Source organism: Penicillium roqueforti, assembly GCF_015533775.1.
Source record: "Penicillium roqueforti strain LCP96 04111 chromosome Unknown scaffold_27, whole genome shotgun sequence".
Classification (NCBI taxonomy): Eukaryota; Fungi; Ascomycota; class Eurotiomycetes; order Eurotiales; family Aspergillaceae; genus Penicillium; species Penicillium roqueforti.
In genome coordinates, this window is record NW_024067591.1 from 143271 (window position 1) to 166399 (window position 23129).

Sequence of the window (23129 nt, forward strand, 5' to 3'; positions counted from 1 at the left end):
TGGTATTTCAGAAGAAGTTCTGAGCCGGTGATGCGGAGGAAGCAGCAAAGACGCGCTCATTTAGCGTTGGTGTGATTCTGGGAGGGTAGTTTGTACTGTTTGCATGGGTTAGGTGCCTTAGGCATGAATACAAAGTGGCGAGGAGGTCCGTGCCCGGGATGAGAACGTCACCAACCACCTTGAACAGTACGAAGGAGACAGGAAAACACGTCTTCGATGCTTGTGCAGTTACATGAGGCCAAAAAAGGACTCGCTTTAGCATTAGAACCTAACTTTGACCTTACCGGAGAGCAGCTCCACGTCCAACTTGACAATCACCAACGAATTACTCCGTACCCCGCGTACAAGTACAGAAAAGTTAAGAAGAAATAGATATAGTCCAATAATAGATCAGAGGCTTGTTAAATACACTCGATGTCCACACCAGGGATGATCAAGCAATGGGCAAGCTAAGGTCTTGCTGAAAATCATCCCCACATGCTGCCGCTATAGTTCGCAATGTGTATACTGTTTTATCACACGCCTACTAGGAGATCTGAAGTTTACAAGAAAGCCAATCGAAGGCGTTTAGAAGTCGATAATATTGGGCAAGAATTACTGGCTCGACGTGCTTACGCCAATAACCAACAAGAAATGCATACGATTCTGGTGAGACAGCTTGGTCAAATTCTCAGAGGCTGGTCACTGCGAATCCTAAAGGGATTTGTCAAGACATCAATCGAAGAAACTGTTTGGGACCAAATCAATGATTGTGTGGAACCCATTTGTCATTTCATTTCATTTTATTTTCGAATTGAACCAGGACTCCCGGTCTTTCCTTGAAAGCCTTAACGCCAGGACCTGCTTATGCAATATATCGAAGCCGTTATCTGGGTGTATTTGTTTAAACGTTTTCAAATTGAACATCGTCCTGATCTATTCCAGAAGCTGGATCGTCCTCTGACTCGTAAGGATCATCGGCTCCTGGTGGCAACTCTGCTTTAGCATTGTCCATCGCATTAGAGTACTGACTGTGGGTTGCCTCGGGCTTCAGTTCCCAGGTCATAGCGAAATCACCAGCCTTGACAAGGTGTGCAACCATCTCCAAAGTCTGCTTGAGATATGCCTCCGGCTGTGCCAATCGGGCTTTGAGTGTCTTAAAGGGCCAGTATTTGAATTCGCGGAAGCATTGGAAGATAAGATCCAGAAGCTCGTTTTGTGGCATGCGGGTGGACTTGTTCTCTTGGGATTTCCCTTTGGAAGGTCGTGTGGCTTGCTGTAGACGAAGTGAGTAATCTAGCCTAAGAAGGAAGGGAACTTCCAAAGACTTACCACAAATTGACCCCTTTCGGTGGGAAGAGCATGGCGCGCCTGGATGATCTTCCCGGGAATCTTATCAATGAAGACAGTTTCCTTGCGAGGTTTCAGAGCTTCCAGCGCTCGCTTCTCGGATATCCGTCGGAATTCTTCATTCTCCACAGGAAGGCAATTGAATTCTTCACTGACCGCGCCGGCGAGGGCAGTGTGTTCTAAGAATTGTGAGCAAATACAACTCGCCAGGTATGCAGTGGGACATACTTGGTATCGTCTTTCGCACATAAGGCTCCCATCTTTTGCCCTGTTCCCGCCGCTTCGCTTCACGTTTTTGGGCTTCGTATAGAACCGAGCGCGTTTCGCCGAATGTAGCCATGCGGTTCTCAACACCGGGGATGTCCTTCTCGGTGAATACGTACGTATTGTGGGTGAGGTGTGATCCAGTGCCTGATGGGTCGACCGTTTGACGCTGGAGTGTGTAGTCCTTGGGAATCTCCCGATTATCTGGGCGATCATGTAGGCGCAAGCTGACCTGGCAAACGGACACATGTCAGAATCCGCCAGGCACCCTGCATACGCATGTTTCCACTTACTCTTTTGATGTCATTCGGTGTCCCCTCCACTCTCATAGTGCCAAGCTCAATCTCCTCGTCATCGTCCAGATGGGCCCAGTGCTCCCACAGCGACCGAGGCAGACGGGAGAGCCACACATTCTGACCTGCTTGTGAAAAGTCTAAATCCCCAGCATCTTCATAGAGGTCTTCTTCATCAATGTCTCTCAGGGCAATATCCTTGCTGTCGGGGTCTTGTTTGAAGTACGGGCGATCCGGGTCTTGCTTGACCTGCGCCATACTGGATGTGAGGTGGCTCGAGGACAGTCGGAATATAGGGGAATTGACGGTGTGTCAAATGCGACCGTCAATGCGCTACTGAATTTATCGGGAGAGAAAGTGGTGGATGTGGTGATCAGCGCGTTCTTGAGCGATGAAGTCCGCGCCACCCAAGTCTGGAGCTATTCACTCAACCTGATGTGGTAGGCGGTGAGAGCTAGCTTCTTTATATATGACGACGTCTGACCGTTCAGTATTAGAGTGCATAACTAGCTAGTAATTCATATGCTGAATTGTGCTCCGACCATGAATGTGGAATTACTTAGGTGGTATTCTTAGGAATTTAACTGAGCGAAATATAGAACCATTCTTTTGTCCTACCAGTGTCATAACAATCATCATACTCGACAACCAACCTGCTATGTTGTACCAATAACACGTCTCTACTGTGAGTAGTGGCTATTCGTATACTACGAAGATATATAAGCCGGTTCCTGCTTGCATCTTTCTCGTAATTTCTTTATTATAACGTGTGTGATTATGAAAAATGGCGCCCTTGTACTATGAAACATCGTTTCGTCGCAGTCTTCACAGTTCACCTTTTCTTGAATTGGAGACGTACATCTATCCTCATTTATAAAAATCAAGGCTATTCAAGTCCAATTCTTCAATGGAGTCATTCAAGCCAAACCATTCAATGAAGTCGTTCAAGTCCAACCCTTCAATGAAGTCATTCAAGTTCGCGAATAGGGATTTGAAGGATGAATCGGCACAGGTGTGGGCTTGAATGTACCCATAATGATTTTGATAGTGGGCCGAGGTACTCCATTCTGGTGATTCAAACGCCAATACCTTCTGTATGAGATCTCTGTGACTGAGATTCAGGAAAGGAGCCGCAGGCCTTGGCGAAAGAAGATTACTTGACTGCATCTGAATAGTAAGGGCTCCAAGCATGATTGACCTGCACTCAAACTCACAGCCCCGACTGCCACTCAGGAGGGCATCGCGTATTTCATGAAGTCGGAAAACTGAGTGATTGATGGCCTCATGTCTCCGTTTGTTCATTAATCCTGCGATTTAATTAGATACTAAGCAGCTTCAGAATTTGTCTGGCCTTACCGATGACCTCATGAGAGATCGGAAGCCCCCAACCATGAACATAAGTTTTACTCAATGACATGACAGCCGATGTTGTCTCTTTGAACTGGGAGGAGAGCTGGAAAAACCAGGAAACCCATAACCACAAAATCAAATTCCGAGAATATGTCATAGGAATCTTTTCCTCCAGATTATTGATCCATATGTCCGTCATGCTATAGACAGATTCCTTGCATTCATAGTAATCCGCTATGACAGCAACTTTGGCGAGCATTTCAAGGGTTAGCTTTCGCGGTATTCGGCGGTATTTACCATGAATAGCATGAAGTAGAATCAAGAGTGCTCCGATGTCCCAGCTCTCTGCAGTAATCTCCACTGAGCCTTTTTGCAGATAAATAGTGCTTTCCTTCCAACCCCCAGTGAGGATCCTTTTGAATACTGAGGACGCAAATATTAAATGCTTCGCAGAGACTTGAATCTTGACAAGCGGTTCATAGACTTGCTCTTCAGCAGGTTCTTCGGCAGCAGGGTCTTCGGCAGCAGGGTCTTCGGCAGCAGTTTCTTCAGCAGCAGGTTCTTCGGCAACAGGGTCTTCGGCAGCAGGTTCTTCGGCAGCAGGTTCTTCGGCAACAGGGTCTTCGGCAGCAGGGTCTTCAGCAGCAGGTTCTTCGATCGGTGGTGATGCAGGAGATGATACTGGCTCAGAAGAGGACCGAATGGCTCTCAATCCTTTTCTAGATTTCTTCTTCTTCTTTTGCTTCCCTGAATAGGTTGGTGGGGGTTTGATCGCTTCTGCAGGACTCTGGAGAGAATGATCGGAATATGAAACGGTCATGCCAGCTACCGTATCTCCAGGCGCTTGTGCAAAAGGAGAGTTTGCATCACGCAATATTATGATCACTTCACCGTCTGGATCTATGATATGAGTTGGTTGGTCCATCATGTTTATCAAATAGACTGAGAGATGAAGTTTCTCTTCGTAAAAGGCAGACAAAATTGGAGACTTTCCGGGGATAGGAGAAGATAGAAGGAGGAGGAGATTACGAGAGAAGTCGGGCAGCAGGTGAGAAGGTAGGTATGCCCAACCGACAATGAGGGGGAGATACTGATGCACGTAGGCGTCTAGGAATGAATTGTTGAGACCCTTTCTGCCTTAGGTTGATAGGACCTGCTCCCTACCTTGTTTGATCTTACCTTTCTTAATGAACACACACATACAGCCTATGATTTCCTTTCCCATTATAGATGCTGATGATGGATCTCACTACCGTCATCAAGATCTGTAACTAGCGTCATAGAGATAAAGGAATAGAGCAACACAGGCCTGAAAGACACAAAGGCAGAAAAAAAAGCCTACCAACATACATGAAGACAGTCAAATGCCTTTGATACCAACCATAACAGATCTGTATCTTGGTTTTCTTATGGTCTAATGGTAAAATGTGCTATATTATGTTTCACAATACAGATAGTTTACTCCCACCATGCAGCTATCCGGTTAAGGTAATTAACGGCAGTCTTTCTAACCGCCAGTGTGCCATATCAGGGTTTGCCTGCAGTAATATATAGTTTGTAATATAAGTATTTTATATCCCGGAATACTTCTATAAATAAGTCGAACATTCAAGTCTAATCCTCGATATGCTTGAAGTCTTACCATCTGAAATCTTGATGCGAAAATTCTCTCATTCCATCTGTAGTTAAATATTTATTTCAACTATATTGCGATTGCATTGTAAAAATATTGTTGAGCCTCAAAGTATCGTTTGCAAAGGTATGGTACTTTACTGAACCGCCTTGCACTGCTTAAGCTTGGAACCCATAGAATTATCCACGGCCTAATAATAAAAATGTGTCAACCTCAAGCAGTTAGTCTACAGCGTCAACATGTTAATTGGTACTTTTCATCTGGGTGGCAGGGTTTCAGTGGTTTCATTGCGGGGCGGATTTAGCTGGCGCTTAGCTGTCGATCACCTTCTGCTCTATAATAAGGTGCCTGCTTTTCTTAACAGACGTATTATTACTCTAGGATTATTTTCTTAACAAGTCTACTATTACTCACATGACATCAGTCCAATCACGTATTCAGTAAGACTATCAGCAGACATGGAACTCGAAATGCGTCCAAGGGCTTCGGGGCCACTCAGAATCCTCTCACTTGGTTTGTTTTTTTAATCCCCTTGGATAGAAAATGAGGGTTAATAATATGCCTCAGATGGTGGTGGCATTCGGGGAATCTCGAGTCTACTGATCCTAGAAAGGATCATGGAAAGGATCCGCGATGTTCATCATCTTGATTATACCCCACGCCCGTGTGACCATTTCGACTTGATCGGGGGTACAAGCACTGGAGGGTATGTCTGTGTGTGGTACATACAGGGTTAATGTACTAATATACTATAAGGATCATCGCTATTATGCTGGGTCGGCTGGGAATGACCGTGGATGAATGCATTCGAGCATACCGAAAGGTCGCGGAGCGTGCTTTTACTCGCAAGGCACATGCCATTATTCCAGCACGGCCCAGGGGAGCTTTCTCTGCGCGCGCACTGCAGGAGGCTATCAAACAGGTAGTTCGGGAGTTCTGCACAGAAAAAGAATGCGTGGAACGTCGGCGCAATGGTCTCTCTATAACTGACTGTCAACACTCTGATCTACCGTTTCGTGAGCAGACATGCACCAAAACGTATGTAGCTATTTAATGCAGAGATTAGATTAGTATTGACAAATAACAGGGTTGTTCTTGCGGTTACGAAAGTGAATATTGACGCGGGACCTACGCTCTTTCGCACATACGACAAATCCACTGCGCTTGATGGCTGCGCTATTTGGGAAGTTGCCCGCGCTACCTCAGCTGCATCCACGCTCTTCAAGTCAATTAGACTTGGTCGAGACAACATCGAGTACATTGATGCAGGATTCGGCTATAACAACCCATGCGAACAGCTTATTGCAGAAGCTAAGAAGGTGTTCCCTGGACGTAGCGATATGCAGACTCTGAGTATCGGAACCGGCATTGGAGATGTGGTCGGCATAAAAAATGGGCGCCTGTCAATCATTGGTGCACTGAAGAGGATGACTACGTCCCCCAACAGGGTAAACACCAACATGGAAGACTACCATGGCGACAGCGGCCAGTATTTTCGATTCAATGTGCAACATGGCCTTGGAGATATCTCTTTGTCAGACTGGAAGCAGGCTAGCAGGATATCTGCATACACAAGCATTTATCTCTCCGAGAAGTCCAAGGATATCGAGAAATATGTGAAGACGTATGGGGCAAGGAGTCAACAAAATGAGCTGAATGAACCTCAGTTTACGAAGATTCTAATAGTCGACCCTGTTCAAAAAGTTGACGTGGTTCTAGGCAAGCTAAAGGCCTACCATATGATCCCCTTTGTTGCAAATGAAGACTTCACTGGACGTGAGATTGTACTAAGCAGGCTGCAAGAAAGGCTCTTTCTTCAAAAGACCGCCCGTAAAGTGGCCTTGTACGGAATCGGAGGCATTGGCAAAACCCAGGTTGCCTTGCACTTTGCCTATTGGGTAAAGAACAACATGCCACAGTATTCAATATTTTGGATCCCGGCATTCAGCGAAGCCAGCTTTGAGCAAGCGTGTACGGGTATTGTGAGAGACATTGGTATCCAGAGAATAAAGCAAGATGAAAACGATATGGAGATGGTTCGTCGGTATCTTAGCTCCAAGGAAGCTGGGCCGTGGCTCTTCATTGTGGACAATGCAGACGATTACGACATATTATTTGGAAGCGACGGTGTGCGAGGTCGGCTTTGCAAATACTTTCCAGCTAGTGACACCGGCGTTATCTTGCTTACCACCCGGTTCAGTCGGGTGGCGGAATGTTTCACGTCACAGAGAGATACAATCCAACTCTTGCCAATGGAAGCAAATGAAGCGATTGCTTTGTTCGAGAAACTCGTGGCAAATACTCTCATCCACAGTCGAAAGATGACAGAAAAGCTACTCGAAGAGCTCAGCTGGCTGCCTTTGGCTATCAAGCAGGCAGCTTCCTACATTGAATTCACCAATGTATCAGTTTCACGTTATCTCGATCTTATGCATGGTACAGACGAAGACAAAGAAACCCCCGCGAGTTGTCATTTTCATGATGATACTCGCTACCCGCAGCTGCAGAATTCTATTGCTCAAATATGGCGTATCTCATTCGAAAAGATCAAAAGGTCAGATCCTATCGCCGCTGATATACTGCAGTTCATGTCTTGCATTGCGCCGAAAGCCATTCCACGGTCTCTCCTGCCTTTGTACAAATCGGAAGCGCAAACTGAATCCGCAATCAATACGCTATGTGAATATGCATTGGTGACCAGAGGGACAGATGGAGTCACGCTTGAAATTCACGATATAGTTCAGCTCGCAACGCTATGGTGGATTGACCAAAAAGGCGAAGCGTTAGAGACAACCAGGAAGGTCACGCAGCGTATGGTCAAGACATTCTCACCGCGGGGCCAGACCAATGAACATACGAGGAGGGCGTACGTACCTCATGCTCTTGAACTTCTTCGTAAGACAGAGGGTCGAGATATACACGAACGGTATGAGCTCATCTTAAAAGTTGTGTCCTGCCTCATAGATGATGGTAGGGTGGAAACGGCCATGGAATTACTGAAGGAAAAGGCCAAATGGGACCAAACCCGCCATTGTGAAGAACATCCCTCTGGGCTGAGACCTCAAACATTTCTCACTGGGGCATATGCAGCAGATGGGCAGACAGAAAAGGCCATGAAGCTGAGCGAGTATATCGCCCCGGCGAAAGAGAGAGGAATGCAAGAAGCTCACTCTGAGCAAGTGCTTCCAGAATGGTTTGGAGCGCAGACGAGCAAGCTCAGAAAGCAGCAGAGCTCTTCGGATATTTTGGCGAGACGGAATTATCTGAGACAGCAGAGAAATCAGTCAGCAAAGCGCGCCCTAACCTACGAGAGTGTCAGCCTCAACTCGAAATACCTTGTGGACAGCTCGGGAGATTACGCGGGCGAGAGAGTCACTCAGGCATGTGGTTATGATCGGGCAGAGACATTCCGCCCAAGAGGGATTCATCTCTACTAGAATCTCACTGGGAAATAGTATTTTTGTATGACAGAAGGAGCCTATATACCACTTGGAAAAATGGGGATTTGTTTGTTTGGCGCTAACTAAAGGCTTCATTTAAACCACCCAAAAATATGGCCATACATGAATTTGTATGGTGCTAAAAGCTTCATTTTCATAGGGTCATCGGACCTGGTTATTCCGTGCCGGCATAGTCACTGTAAATAGATACAGAAAAGCGGTAAATTCGGGCATTAAAGCCTCAATATCTTGAAAATGCCCTTCGTAGATAAGACTAAAACACTTATGTAGGTGTGATACGACTAAGAAACCAACTGAAAAAAGTTGCAGGGTTGCACATCAAGAATTCTGTCTAGCTATCTAATAGCAACTGGCCCGCAGCAGCTTCTTAGGTAGCACACTGATCATATTTCTCCCCAAGTCCCTTCAAAACGACCTTCACCAAGCCACCTAATGTACCTGCTCGGTTGATTTCCACTGTAGGAATCTCCACACCCAGAGACCTCCGTAGCCAATTCCTAACCTCTATAGCCATGAGGGAGTCAACTGCCATGCCCGCCATTGCTTCAATGTCATCTGCAGAATCTGATCCCTGATCCTGCATCTGCCCTGTAAGATTATGGCTGATAAATTTGCCTAGTTCCTTCATCAAGGCGACCTCAGTCTCTCTCTTCCCCGTCAGCGAGGGATCAGCTTGTATCTGGGCAAGGAGGGCCTTTAACGCATTTGCATGAGAGGATTGATCCCCACCACTGCCAGCACTGGTAGACTCGAGGTTGGGGTAGATCAAAAAACGAGCGTCGCGTCCACCGAGGAAGATTTCCTTGGGGACATCACCGCGGCGCCTCGTGTGCGCAAGTCCCATTGCAATTGCACCACTCGCATTAGAATCACTGACTGGGGATATATTGATCGCCGCGGCGAGTCCATCAATCACTTCAGCTTCATGGAGCACATGCAGCGCGATTGACTGTACTCTTTGAAGGAATCGGGAGCTCCGACTTGCGGCACCTACATCTCCAACCACCCCGAGGTGGAAAATAGAGGAAGGGAGCCCCTGCTGTCGTCGATACCGGGTGAATGCTTCCAAAAATGTAGTTGCTGCTGCATAATTGGCCTGGCCGGTGTTACCACATACCCCGGCAATTGAGCCAAACACGACGAAGAAATCGAGTGAGTACTGCAATGTGGCATGATGCAGGTTCCAGGTTCCAGTGACTTTCGGAGCCAACGCAGCCTCCCACTCCTCGTGGCTCATCTGCAGGAACAGTCGATCCTAGATGCTATATTAGGAATGGCATTTAGGAGAAAGGGAGAAAAACACTTACCTTCAAGTCAACTGCCATTTGGAGGACACCAACAAGGGGCCGCGTGCATGTGGCAACAGCCCGCTTCACAGCTTCAAGATCGGTCACATTGCCTAGCACACAGCTAACATGACAACCTTGCGCCTCAAGCTCCCCGATAAATGCTTGATCCTCCTCAGATTTGCCAGCTGATCGCGAGAGGAAGATGAGCTCTCGCGCACCCTGCTCGACCATCCATGTTGATACGGATCGCCCAACACCACCAAGCCCGCCAATCAGAAGATAAGCGGCGTCTGATCGGAATGTCGGGAATCTTTTGACGATAGGAGGAGGCAAACTGTCCACGGAGGATGGCATACGCACCAAGATCTTACCTAAGTGGGTGCCTGCCTGCATATACCTAAATGCACTGACAATGTCGACCGCATCAAAGACTTTGACAGGATGGATAGGTCCGATTTTCCCTTGACGATACCAATCTGAAAATGTTGCCAGGGTGCTGTATGTGTTAGTTCAGCTTTTGTTCACTCAAGGCTCATCTGAGACAAACCTTTTGAGAATCTCCGGGGTTTCCTTGCAAACTTGTGCGAGGTCAACACCGAAAAATCCTCGGTTAGCTTCGAAAAGACTCATATTAAGTATTCCGTGACTTATGAAGTCACGTTTTCCGAGTTCAACCATCCGTCCGAACTTTGCGACACATTCCCACGAAGCGTGCAGTAAGTTTCCCGACAAAGAATTGAGTACTACATCAACTCCCCGTCCAGCGGTGGCACGCATTAGGTCCGGTTGGAAGGAAGTGTTGCGAGAGTTGAATATCCGTTCTCGAGGTAAACCAAAATGCTCCATCAAATGGGCTACCTTTTTATCGTTGCCGACCGTGGTATATATCTATATTGACTTATTATTAGCTCCACATAAAAAAAACGATAACGTGAGGTTGACCTACCTCGGCACCAACAGCTCGGCATACTTGCAGAGCGGCTAGCCCGACCCCGCCACATGCGGAGTGGATGAGAACGGACTGTTTTCATGTCAGTAACTACCAATAGTCGAGTTAAATGGTGACTCGCCTGGCCCTTCTTCAAAGCACCAATCTCAAGTAGTGAATAGAGAACAGTCACATAGGCTGTTAACATCGTGGCCGCATCTGCCATTGACAACCCCTGCGGTAGCTTGATACAAGCTTCTTGAGGCACAACAACGTTTGAGACCAGAACCCCAGAATGCATCAAGATGACACGGTCTCCCACCCTGATATCCGTCACATCAGGTCCAACTTGAAGCACAATACCGCTGCCTTCGAGGCCGAGATCTTCTTTGTTTCCGAAAAAGCCCATTGCAACCATCATATCCTAGAATATATTGATCAACGATATGCAAGGTTATCTTGGGCGCAGAAAACTTACCTTGAAGTTCAGTCCTACGTAGTCCATCTCAACTTCAACATGCCCCTCATTCAACTCATATGATGGCTCTTTCTCGGCCCAGTGTATTGTATCCAGTAGCCCGTACGTCGTGAGAGTTAGCTTTCGGGACGCATCTGATCGAGGTGGACTTGCGAGCTGCTCGACGAGAGGTGTCCAGTGGTACCGGCCGACCTTAATCTCGCCTTCATGCAATGCAAACTCATACTCTGGATAAGGAAGGGAGTGCGCGCGGGATCTTTGTATCTTCTCGCACACTTGAATTACGGCCTTTGCACCCGCTGCATCCCATGTGGAAATCTCCAGAATTGAGAGATCAATTAAAAGCTCTGATCGTAAAGTGCGGGCGAACCCATGGATGAAACCGAACAGTGGATCTGAGCAGGTGCGGGACGTTGACTGCGTGACCCACAGGATTCGGCATTCTTGCACTTGCTCAATGTACCGTTGGAATACCCCATAGTCATTCTTCGGCAAGCAACCTATTGCAGCTCCTTCAAGATCTAGCAGAGACACAATGAATTTGCCTTTGGGTGGGATTTCGTGCAAGGTAGTCCAGTGAGTGGTATAGCCTTTGTCGCGGAATAGCAATTCGACATCACTCGCCCACTGGGACGGGCTAGAATTTCCCGTGAGCAACCAGATATCGGTAGGAATGGATATATCGTCTACCGGCCGTGACACCATGCTGGCAGATATATGATATGGCGGCTTTTGATCATAAGCTGTTACATCTGCTCCGGTGAAACCTGCTGCTCGTAGCTCCCGATCCCACCGCTCGGGTGAGATGTACGGTTGCTCTGCTCGACCATCATCCACCCCTAGCCACCAGCCGGTAAATACACCCTAAAATATGTAAGAAAACCAGATATTGGTATAAGGAAAATTTGGTACCTACCATGGTGAAATTTGCAATTAAGATTTCTGTATCCTAGTCAGTTTAGTCATCTAAGCTGGAGGGATTTGACGTACCCGGGCTAATCTCATGGAGTAAGAAGCGACCGGTGGGCTTCAGAAGACAATGCACATGAGTGAGTGCGGTATGAAGACTGGGGGTAGCGTGGAGAACCTGGTAGAGAATGTGAATTCAACGTTATTGGGTTGAGGCATACTAGTCAAATACCCACATTGGAAGCGATGATCAAGTCAAAGCTATGAGGGTCAAACCCTTGTTCGAGGGGATCTAGGGTGATATCAAGAACTTTGTATTCAATGCATTGTTCATGACCGAATCTCTCGGTTGCTGCAGCCATAAAACCAGAAGAGATATCAGTAAAAACATACTGGCTATACATGCGCTCCCCACTCGTGGACTTGAGAAGCTCTAGAGCCAAGGCAGTTGCAGACCCGGTGCCTGCACCGATCTCAAGTATTCGTAGGCCTGGGTTGGAATGACAGAGCGACGGTAGGAACGGCTCCCAACCGGCATACTGTGTGTGCGCAGCATGGAATTGGTGCAGCAGATTGTCCTTCATGAGGACCTCCAATGGGCTACTTTCTCCAGATATAAAGGCTTTGCAGTTATCGAAGACAACCTGCATGCAATCCGCAAGTGGAGCATCAAAGGTAAACTTGGTTTCGGCTAACACTTTCCGTGTCATTTCCTGTCTGTCTGCCGAGCTTAGCAATGCCCACTGAGATGAATCTGGGTAGATTGATTGTTGTCCACTTTTTTTGATATTAGAAGCTGCGTCCATGATGAATTTCTTCCACTTTACGAAATGTGATGATCTTGGCTCGAAATCCCGAATTTGCTCCGCGGTCTCCAGAACAAAAAGCGCAGATAGCTGACCCAAGGCTTTAATATTCATAGCCTGTGATGTATAATCGTGTGGCGTAGACAAAAGTGCTGATGATTGCAAGAAATCAATATCCGATTTCCACTCAAGATGGGTTACTGAGCCCGCGGGTCCAGTTTCAGAATCTATATTATCATTTTCCAAGGCAAAAAGATAAGCTCCTTGGATGGAGAGCACCACCCGATCGTCAAGCATGGCAACGGCATCGCCCAATTGGCCATCCCTTGTACCGCTCTTGGTCCGGGCACTTGCTGGCATAGGTGGACCACCTGGTCCGACGAACAAGGAATCTATCATAGCCGGGACATAAATTGTTGTGAGGTGTCGCAACAAGCCCTGAGAACAGGCCACACCCATGAGTTGGAGACATTGATCAATCGCCGTGGGATGAAGCGAATACCTGCTCCCAGGCAGCCCACGATTACCCAGAATGGTCGCAGTTGCCCTCGGTCCAGTAGGATCGGCTGTAATCTTTTCCAAGCCCTGGAACTGAGGGCCGTAATCTATACCGCTCCTTTGAAGTACTCGGTACACACTTTCTGATGGCAAAGCTCGCTTATAGGAAGATATTGGGAATGGCTCTGGGGGATGATCGGACCCGGCTCTTACTTGACCCTGACAATGCATCGTCCATCTTTCTCCATCATGGGCCATGATTTTGAAACTATACCAGCCGGATGGAACCCTGTCAGCCACTTCGACCGGACTGAGGCTAGTCACGATCTCGATTTGGTCTTCCTCATGGAACAGTAGTGGTGTTATAAATGTCGCATTGCGCACTGAATAACTATCGTTGTCAGGATACAGCTGCTGGACTGCCTCACCTACCATAGCGACGAACCCAGCGCCAGGGAATGTGACGGCCCCTTGGATTACATGATCCAAAAGCCAGGGCACGTCGTCCAGCGTGACCAGATTACGCCAAGAAGGCTCATGATCAGTCGTATCGACGACCCGCGAGCCGAGGATTTCATGATGCGGAAACTTCCGATGCCTCCACTCCCTACTCAGTCGACTCTCACTCCAATAGGAGCGATCATGTTGCCAAGGATAAGGTGGAAGATCTGTCAGCGTATTCCCGGGCTCAATTAGGCTCGACAAATTGAATCCTACGCCGTTCGCATAGGCCTGTCCCGCTGTCCGGAGTAGCTGGCTTTGGACATCCTCGTCATACCTAAATAAGGTGGGAATATAGACTGGTGACTTCGTTGCAAGAGTCCGGAGGATTTGTCGCAGAGGGGCGGCGAGGGCTGAATGCGGCCCGACTTCTAGGAAGACTGGGGTTCCACTAGTAGGTAGGCTTTGGATAGCCTCGGTGAACAATACCGGTGATTCCAGATTCTGTCGCCAATATGATGCATCTAGTTTGCGAGGGTCGGTGATAGTGTTGCTAGTCACACTAGAACAGAAAGGAAGCATTTCCTGCTCATATTCGATGTGGCTAGAGATACAATGTTCATATTCAGAGCCAATCTGTTTCATCTGGTCTGCAAATAATGTAAGCGCAAGGGTAAAAGCGCAGGGCACAGGGGGGGTTTACCAGAATGATAGGCGATTTTAACTGTAAGCCGCCGGCAGAGTGTATCTGAGTTTGCTGTCTTGATGTTTTTGGTCACATCGTCAACCGAGTCTTTATCCCCTGACAAGGTGACACTATGCGGACTATTGTGGCAGGCTACAACCACTCCTGGTGTCAGGTACAGTGCCACTTCGTCCGGGGAAAGGCCAACGGCCACCATAGCGCCTAAGCCTTCTAGCGGTTTAGCGACTTTGCCTCGATAGTATGCTATAACGATAGCACTTCTCATAGAAATAGCTCTGGCAGCATATGCGGCCACAATCTCTCCGCTTGAATGCCCGACAACTCTAGATGGCTCGATTCCCCAGCCCCGAAGAATATTTACTAGTCCAATTTGAAGCGCAACACAGAGAGGCTGAGAGAACTCGGCTTCGTGGACTCGAGAAATTGAACTCTCTTGGCTTAGTTCATCTGGAAGGTACGTTAGTGAAAATATTCTCGTAACTTCAGGGGTGAAGCCCTCTTTCTGACCATATAATAACCAATTCGGGGGATCAGGTAGCTGCTGCAATGCTTCATCCATTCTTTTGATATCTTCCTTGAATGTTGGGAATTCAGACAAGAGCTTTAGCCCCATTCCGGGCCATTGAGCACCCTGACCTGTGAACACGAAGGTGACATTTGGGGAACTGGTGTTAAGAATTGAAAATGCCGCATCATCTATCGCTGGATTACTCGGCTGCACCACAGCGAAAGCCCGGTGGGAAAGATGTGATCTTCGCGCAGCCAAAGTGAACGAAAGATCATGCAGGCGGTCTGAGTGATTCTTTACATAGTCGGTGGTCTGGCTGATACGCTTGCGAAGAGTGTCTGCTGTGTGTGCAGACAAAACTAGGAGCTGAGGGCTGGAAAGCCCGAGCGATGTGGGTTGGGACTTTGGAGAGACCGAAGAGGCGGACTCCAGAATAGCGTGGGCATTGGATCCGCCAATACCGAACGAATTTACGCTAATCCTTTCGGGCCTGCCAGCAGGCCACGGGGTCGGCTCTAGAGGGACATGAATATCTGCCTCGGTGAATGGAATTTGGGGATTCGGCGTTTTGAAATGGATATTGGGTGCGATGGTCCTGTGTTCAAGTGACAAGATTGATTTGATGATGCTAGTGATGCCTGAGGCACCCTCCGAGTGACCGACATTTGGTTTGACCTGGTGTACAACATCAGTAAGTGGTTTGGCTGTAGACAGTTCTGCAAATAGGGAATACTAACAGCACTGATATATGTCGCTTCTCCTCGGGTCATCTTTGCAACGACTGATGCTTCGATGACATCGCCGACGGCTGTTCCGGTCCCATGACATTCAAAAACAGGTGTTTGCTGTATCGCGTCAATTCCCGCAATCCGATACGCGTGACGGATCAACCTCTCCTGAGATATTGGACATGGCTGCGAAAAGTTAGGGGTCTTGCCGTCGTGGTTGCTCACTGTGGAGCGGATGACGGCGCGGATCGCGTCGTTGCCCCGAAGCGCGTCGCGTAAAGGTTTGAGATATATGCAGTTGATCCCTTCACCACGACCATAGCCATCTGCCTCAGCATCAAAAGTATGAGAGATACCACTTGGTGACAAAACCATATTTTTAGTCATGGCATCTGTCATGGTTGGGCTCCATATAAGGCTCGTCCCGCCCACCAGAGCTGTTGTGCACTCTCCAGATCTGAGTGCTTGACAGGCCTCATGCAGGCAGACCAGGGACGAAGAGCAAGCTGTCTGGATGGTCATGCTGCAAGGGGTCAGAGACTTTTGAAATAAAGACAGCAGATCGCACTCACCTCGGACCTAGGAGATCAAATCGATACGACACTTGGTTTGCTAATGCATAACCACCGGTTGCGATAGGAAATATCTGCGTCAGATGCTGGGGATCTTTATGCGATATCTCTAGCCAATCTTCCCCAAAACCGCCAACAAAGCAACCGATTTTCTCGCCGCGCCACTTAGTCTCCCCCGAGTTCTCCAGGCACTCCCAAACCACCTCCAGCAAGAGCCGTTGCTGAGGGTCCAGGCGCGCCGCCTCGTGGGGAGGGACAGAAAAGAAGGAAGTGTCAAAACAACCTGGATCTTCTTGCAAAAAGAATCCTCTTTTCGTTTTGCTCAGATCTCCACAATCGGCGCTGCTAGACGCCTCTCGGGAGCAGCGCGAGGGAGGTGCCTCACAAAAGCCATCTCTTTTATTCACGAGCATTTCCCAAAATTCATCTCCACATCGAACACCGCCTGGTAGCCGCATTGCCATACCAATGACAGCAATTGGGTCCCCAAAGTCCTCCTCGTGATTTCTGCATGATGTTTGTCCTTGTCCAGTTATTGAATTCATTTTTGGTTGAATGATGAATAATTTGAGACTGGATCAAGATGGCTGCATAGCAGACAAAGCAAAGGTTGAACTAGGGTTGGAGCTCTGATATCACAAGGTACGGCCTTTTGACGATCGATTAATTTCACGAGTAGATTGGCGATTAAGCAAATCTACACACAATATGTACCTACATACCCAGCTCTGCAAGATGCAGGAAACACATTTCCTCCGAAATCCTCCGCCACCGGAGGAATGATATGTACCTGAATGGCGACTAGGTCGTATTTCCAGACACTGCAAAGAAAGGAAACCGGCAGGTAGTTCCAACCTGCCCTCCGAAAACAGGGCATTCTCAACCCTGTTCAACGCTGCTCCAACTTAGACTCGCAAATGTGACTGCAACACAACTAGTCACCGACCTTCTATCTCTATATCACTTGCCATATTGAAGTAAGTATATCCAAGGCTACGAATTGAAGAAAAAAACAAGCAGCCTCATTATAGGCGACGTTCTTGTTGGAGATCTTAAGCTTACATGAGAGCAAAGCTCAGTCTGGCCACCAGGTGGTGGTTCATCATCACTGAGATATATTGTCACAAAGGCTAGAACAATCAGAAGGAAAGCTCGGCCCAAAAAAGCTTACAACCCTCCGCATGTCCAACCCAATCTCCTACCTTCCGGGTGTTCACCGTAACCCACCCTCATCTAGGTATTGGGTCTAATGTGGCACACAGAATGTACTTCGTGCTAAATATACTGTTAGACACGGCCCAGTACAACCCAATGACCCTCAAGGGGTAATGATCTAGGTCGGTTATGTCGTCGCATTCCGTTATTCGGAATTAAGAAGCGCTGTGGCGATCTCGACTATTTGTTCCGACTTTATTGTGTGCTGATATGGACGGTATCTTATTTTGCTCGACGCAGATCCGGATATTTACGCTTTGTCAAGGGGTGAGACACTTGAAGCTTCCTTAAAACTGGTCAGCAGTGAATGATTCTATGCCGGAGCTGGCCGTGTGAACGAGGCCCAAAAGCAAGATAATGATGTATCACCACTCTACAAGATACCGTGGCTTACAAAAATCATTACTGGTAACTGCTGGTGAGATTTTGCATAAGTCTAATCCAATAGTACTTCTATCCTCATCCGATTGAGAACTATCCAGGCCACCCAGGTACGTTGTCTGGTTGTCCTAGAAAATTTCGTTAGTACAACACCTTCTATGTTAAGATACTCACAACTTCTAACCAGGAGCAGCAACCGAATTTTAACCAAGATGGACAGCGAATGGTTTCGAGGACAGGTCGTCTTCGTCACGGGGGCAACTGGTAACCTCGGCGGCTGCTTGTTATACAAGCTAGCCATTCAACTTCCAACCGCGAAGATCTTCGTGCTGGTACGGGGATCTGTCCAAAAGGCAATCGAAGCATGGGAGCAGTCAATGCCAGAGCAAGTGGAGGATGTTATCGCCACTTGCAAGATCCAATTCTTCCTCGGTGACATGACCCGGCCTAACCTCGGTCTTTCACCCGCCAACCTATCACGTTTACGAAATGAGGTCACAGTGGTGATCAATACTGCTGGTGACATCGCTCTCTCTCGGGATCTCGCAGAGACTATACCAGTCAATTGCACTGCTCACCTGACACTAGCTGCTCTACTAGACAGTTTCACTCAGCTGCAGCGTTTCCTCCACATATCAACTACATATGTCTCCAGCTTTCTCCCTGACGGCGTGGTCAAGGAGCAAATATACCCCCTATATGAAGACCCGGCAGAGGAACTAGAGAAGATTCTCTCCACAGGAAAATCATCTTATACGAAACAATTCGCGGCTCCCTACGCACTGGCCAAACACCTGGCTGAATGTTTGCTTCTGGGTGGTGACCACAAATTTCCCATCCTTATTGTGCGACCCTGTCTCATATCACCAGCTATTGCGGAGCCCTACCCGCTCTACGGCAGTGATGGTGCGATACCTGTACATTCCTTCCTGCAGATACTCCTAGGAGACGCGGAATATGGACCTCTGAAGCTTGAGCAGACACTACCTTTCCATGCAGCCTGCAATGAGATCCCAGTTGACCTCGTGGCTCGTACTTGTCTAGCTCATGTTGCCCAAGGCACAACTGGTGTAGTCCACGCCAGCGCCGATCTTTATGTCTCCCGTTCGATTGGGGACCTGCTCGAGCGGATGCGCCGCCATGCACCAGAGGGAGCCGCTGATCAGGTACAAAAGGCTGGGATTGACCATGGAGAGGTCACGGCCCCCGAGTTTTACACCATGATCCAGCAATTTGCACGAGACTGGAAGATTGAATGTACGCGATCTGCTCACCTACAGCAGGTGGTGGGTCCCTTGGGACTTGACCTTGGCGATCATGACCCAGAGATATTCTTTAAACTTCGTATCGAGCGGCTGGCTAAGACTCTTCTGGAAAAGTTGGAAAGTGCTAGCGTGGCAAGCAACAAGGTCTATCCGAGTATCTCCTGAGGAATAATGACTGGGCTTTGGTGGTATTATTCTACATTTCTCGTCATTGGTTGTCGTTTTGTATTAGAGTTATCGCATCTGTGGTATTTTCTTAACAACTCATATTACATGGTTCGAAGGGCTTTCTCGCAGAGTCGTGCTAAGTCTAGATTCCCTTTAAAGAGAGGAAACCAATAAAGCGTGTAATAACTACATGAGCTTCCTATTGTTGAGTGTGGTGATATGGGTGTTGTTGATTATTATTCTCCCTGAGCAACGGTATAGAATATCTCAGCATTCAATGTTCAATGCTTTGTGCGGACTCAAGTATCGAGAGAGAGCTTGAGGTATGAACTCGGGGAGAGCTCGGGTGTGACTTGTTTGGTCACGGTCTAGTGTCCTTCATTTGCTCCGATGAGATTGTGACCCTACGATGTTCGAACCGCAGTTCAAGGACCGGCAAGCTACATGCGAAAGAAAAGGTCACACAAGATTAGTCTGGTGGTATACGTAGTATACATTCCAACCTATGCGAGGCCAGTGGCCGAATGCCTGATTTTGTAGGATTGATGACTTAATATGCCTGAATTCTTCCTTATTTCCAGTACCGTGCGAAGATATCGAGGTCTTGGCCGAGACGCAGATCTGGTGAAGAATGGGGGGTTCAAAGGTGTGAATGGCTTCAAAAGGAAAAGGGAAAAAGGGCCCCAAGGTTCTTTAACAGCAGCTAGCCTGAAAACAGTTTCCTCGTTGCCATAGGGTAGACGCACCTCGCTCAGTATATGAGACATCAGAGAGCCTACTTTTTAGGGCGGGCTCTACATAAATGAGGCTTGTGTGGTGTGATCTCAGTGTCGAATTTAGTCTAGTTGTAAGTTGCTTCTCTTATTGTAGACCTGTTTAAATCTTCTTTCTGTGATGCTCTCTTTGTACCCTAACAGATGCAGTTTTACGCCTTTCACAAACAGACAAAAGTGAAGTAAAACTCTGCCTTTGCCTCTTCATCTTCCCTCCATTTCTCCTTGTCTTCATTTTCATTTCACTTCATCATCTCTCGCCCTTCATTCTTATCATCCTCTCCCCTTTATCCTTTCTTCTCCTCTCCACTTCTTATAACCTAACCATGAAGGGTTCGCTCGCAAATGAGCCGTCGATCCAGTCTAGAGTCGATGCGATTATGCTCACTACTCTGCTCGGCTAAAGCGAGAGTACAACAATCCCAGTTTGATCGGATCTACTGCATCTATCTCCAGTATCAATTCCGTCAACTCCCTACATTTGCAATACAAATTCGCGATCAAGTGTGAGTGGGTTCTCGAAAAGGAACAAGTCACGGTTCGTGGACTATTCTCGTGGTTCAGAGGGGCTCAGAACCTAGTCACTAATATGGATATCGTAGAAGCCAAAAGACTTGGTAGGGTCGAGGGGGTGTTCCAATGTCCTACATGGTGGACCACAGTTTGAAAGAAAAGGCTGGGGCTTCTGGCACGTCTGTATACGGCATCGCTTCGGGCAGCTACGGTGATAGTCTATTCATATTCGTTACAACGAGAACCTCACTGGCCCACAACGACCAACTCAATGGGACGATGAGGTCCGCACAATGAACCCGAGAACTGGATGACTCATAAATGGATGAGAAACTATATATATTCGTCTTGCCTAGAGATGAGAATCCTGATTCCTCAGAAGCGAAGCTTCCTGCCCAGGTTGACGCGATGGTTGTATCGGTGGAAACTGTCCTTTCCTAGCCTGCGTACAGGTCCCGAGTGAGTAATGCGCGAACTACCACATCGGCGGCCGGAGCGAACAAAAGGAAAGACACACCAAAACCGCAGCCTATCCGAAGCCTTGAAGGAACTCAACCTTGGAACGCACACACTATGACAGTACGGCCACGTGGACCTCGGGCCTATCCCGAGGACCGGTAGTCATTATCTGCCGGCGCACGTGACGGAGACCTTCCCGCAACGCGGCAAGATTGGCCCATCTCCCGTCTAACCCACTCATCCCCACCAATACCCGTACGTCAATAATCCACACGGGGCACGCCATTCGTCGGATTACCCATGTCGAAGCCAACGAATAGGACACTCCGAAAAATCAAAACAGCATATCAGTTGCATCACTATACCAGAGACCGGTCGCGAGTACATACAATGGATCATCATCATCTTCCCCAGAGCTTACACAGTGACACACACGCCTACCATCAACCACGGATCACATTCTAACGGAGCTCTGGTCGGAGGCCGTGACTTCTGGATATAGACACCGACCTTGTGTCGCTCTGAGGAATGATCAAGAACGACACGTCAAAAGCATTCGCTGGTCTCCGAGCTCGAGCATCCGCTTTCACATCATTTCCTCTTCATATGTTAGCTATGCGGCCGGAGCAAGAGGGTTGAAACCGGAGCTCAGATATGATCCTGGTTGAGACGACTGAACCGTATAGCGAGGGGAAATCAGTGATCCTTGTCAACGACTACAACCAGCTAAAGGCATTGACTTTTGCTCGTGCTGTACAATACAACGCTTCCAGCCAGAGATCTGACCTGGCTGTCTTTTGCACACGTTTCAATTTACTTCGTATCACCAAATGTGCCATTTTATACCTTCATGCTGTTCTTATGAGTGACCCTCATCAACGAAGCCTCTTCTTGGGCGAGAGGATTTGGATTTCTCTGAAGCTCATCCATGCTGGTCTACAAATAAGGTTGGAGAGATACCTAGTTATACAGTCGCTATGATAAGGTAGTGCACGTTGGGTGTCACGATTGGCACTTGCGGGACTCGTACTTTCCCGTTTGGGGTTGTACCGTTGGTCGTTCCTTCCCGTTCGAAGGAACTCGTTTGCGCAGACAGTCGTACCTTCCTTCTGGGAGAAGCGAGAATAGGGCTATGCCCCCGAAGGGGTAAAAAGACCCATTTGTTATTTTTACGTTTGTTTTCTTTTCTTTTCCTTCTTCATACTTGATATTCGTTTAGCAATGCACTTCTTCTGCTAGAAAGAACCTGGCACGTAACATTGGGGACGAGACCGGTGTGCAGAGCTGGGTTCAACAAGCCATGGGTCAAATTATACGTCTAGTCCACCGATTGAGGACCCCTTTTCTTCTGTCAGATGTGGCGATCCAGGTATTCTACCAAATTTGTATCCAAACCCACACAAAACTTCGTTCCGCTTTATTGGAGATGGTGGTCTAAGTCCGCCACTCGGGCATACCATTTATTAATTATTGCCTGTAGTCAAAATGGAGTATCCCATGTTTCTTTCCTCGTTCTCTATGAATACCTCAAATTCACTTATCCCCTAGCTCTTAGGCTGTATGCCATATTTTAAACCTTCCATGTCCAGATGAGAGGGCCATGAACCTGAGAAGTTGGTATGGCATTGAGCTCCTAGTACCTGTCATGTTCTCACGATCTGTATGATTATCCCTCACGTGACTATAGATCGTTGATACTTTCCAGGTCACTTGGTCGCTTCTTGTTTGCTATTTGCCTCTTTCCTTTGTTCTTTTGTTTGTTCTTTCCTTCCCAGGGTTGTTTGCACTCGAGCTAAGCGAGTCGTTCGAGTTTTGCATCGTTTGCAGTAAATCCAGCTATATAAACAGGTCGATTCCCACTTCTGAACTTACTTCTTCTCTCTCTCTTCATCATTTTGGATCAACCTAACCACATCCAACATGCCTACCTATCGTGTCCATCATCCATCACATGACTTGTCTATTCTTATATTCGTTCTTCAGACAACCCAACCACCTTCTACCTTCCACCTTCCACCGTCTATCGTCCATCTTCCACTTTATGAGGTTTGTTTCTTATCTGTGCTATCACATATTCTTCATCTTCCATCATTGTGTTCTATACCTTGGTTAATACCTGATGACATGAGGCTGACTGTACTAGATATGTGCTCACATCCACA

General features: G+C 47.7%; 4 protein-coding genes across 4 annotated transcripts; 2 read left to right on the forward strand and 2 right to left on the reverse strand.

Moving 5' to 3' along the window:
- Window positions 1-883: 883 nt before the first annotated feature.
- Window positions 884-4164, reverse strand: LCP9604111_7917 (transcription factor IIF subunit TFG2; the record flags this gene model as incomplete). Its single annotated transcript, XM_039076002.1, has 6 exons — window positions 884-1255; window positions 1312-1508; window positions 1558-1825; window positions 1887-2145; window positions 3097-3193; window positions 3243-4164. The coding sequence occupies 6 exons, from the start codon at window positions 4162-4164 to the stop codon at window positions 884-886; spliced, it is 2115 nt and encodes a 704-aa protein (XP_038926096.1).
- A 1322-nt stretch (window positions 4165-5486) lies between these two features.
- On the forward strand, window positions 5487-8306 carry LCP9604111_7918 (uncharacterized protein; the record flags this gene model as incomplete). The annotated part of the gene is made up of 3 exons (XM_039076003.1): window positions 5487-5575; window positions 5626-5907; window positions 5957-8306. 3 exons carry the CDS (start codon window positions 5487-5489, stop codon window positions 8304-8306), a joined length of 2721 nt encoding a protein of 906 aa, XP_038926097.1.
- Window positions 8307-8697: 391 nt separating this feature from the next.
- Window positions 8698-16738, reverse strand: LCP9604111_7919 (uncharacterized protein; the record flags this gene model as incomplete). The annotated part of the gene is made up of 13 exons (XM_039076004.1): window positions 8698-9585; window positions 9638-10115; window positions 10167-10507; window positions 10566-10640; window positions 10741-10971; window positions 11026-11889; window positions 11942-11967; window positions 12016-12112; window positions 12171-14329; window positions 14383-14832; window positions 14893-15568; window positions 15631-16144; window positions 16194-16738. 13 exons carry the CDS (start codon window positions 16736-16738, stop codon window positions 8698-8700), a joined length of 7344 nt encoding a protein of 2447 aa, XP_038926098.1.
- A 636-nt stretch (window positions 16739-17374) lies between these two features.
- On the forward strand, window positions 17375-19219 carry LCP9604111_7920 (uncharacterized protein; the record flags this gene model as incomplete). The annotated part of the gene is made up of 5 exons (XM_039076006.1): window positions 17375-17430; window positions 17485-17518; window positions 17649-17675; window positions 17922-17929; window positions 17983-19219. The coding sequence occupies 5 exons, from the start codon at window positions 17375-17377 to the stop codon at window positions 19217-19219; spliced, it is 1362 nt and encodes a 453-aa protein (XP_038926099.1).
- Between the last annotated feature and the right edge of the window lie 3910 nt (window positions 19220-23129).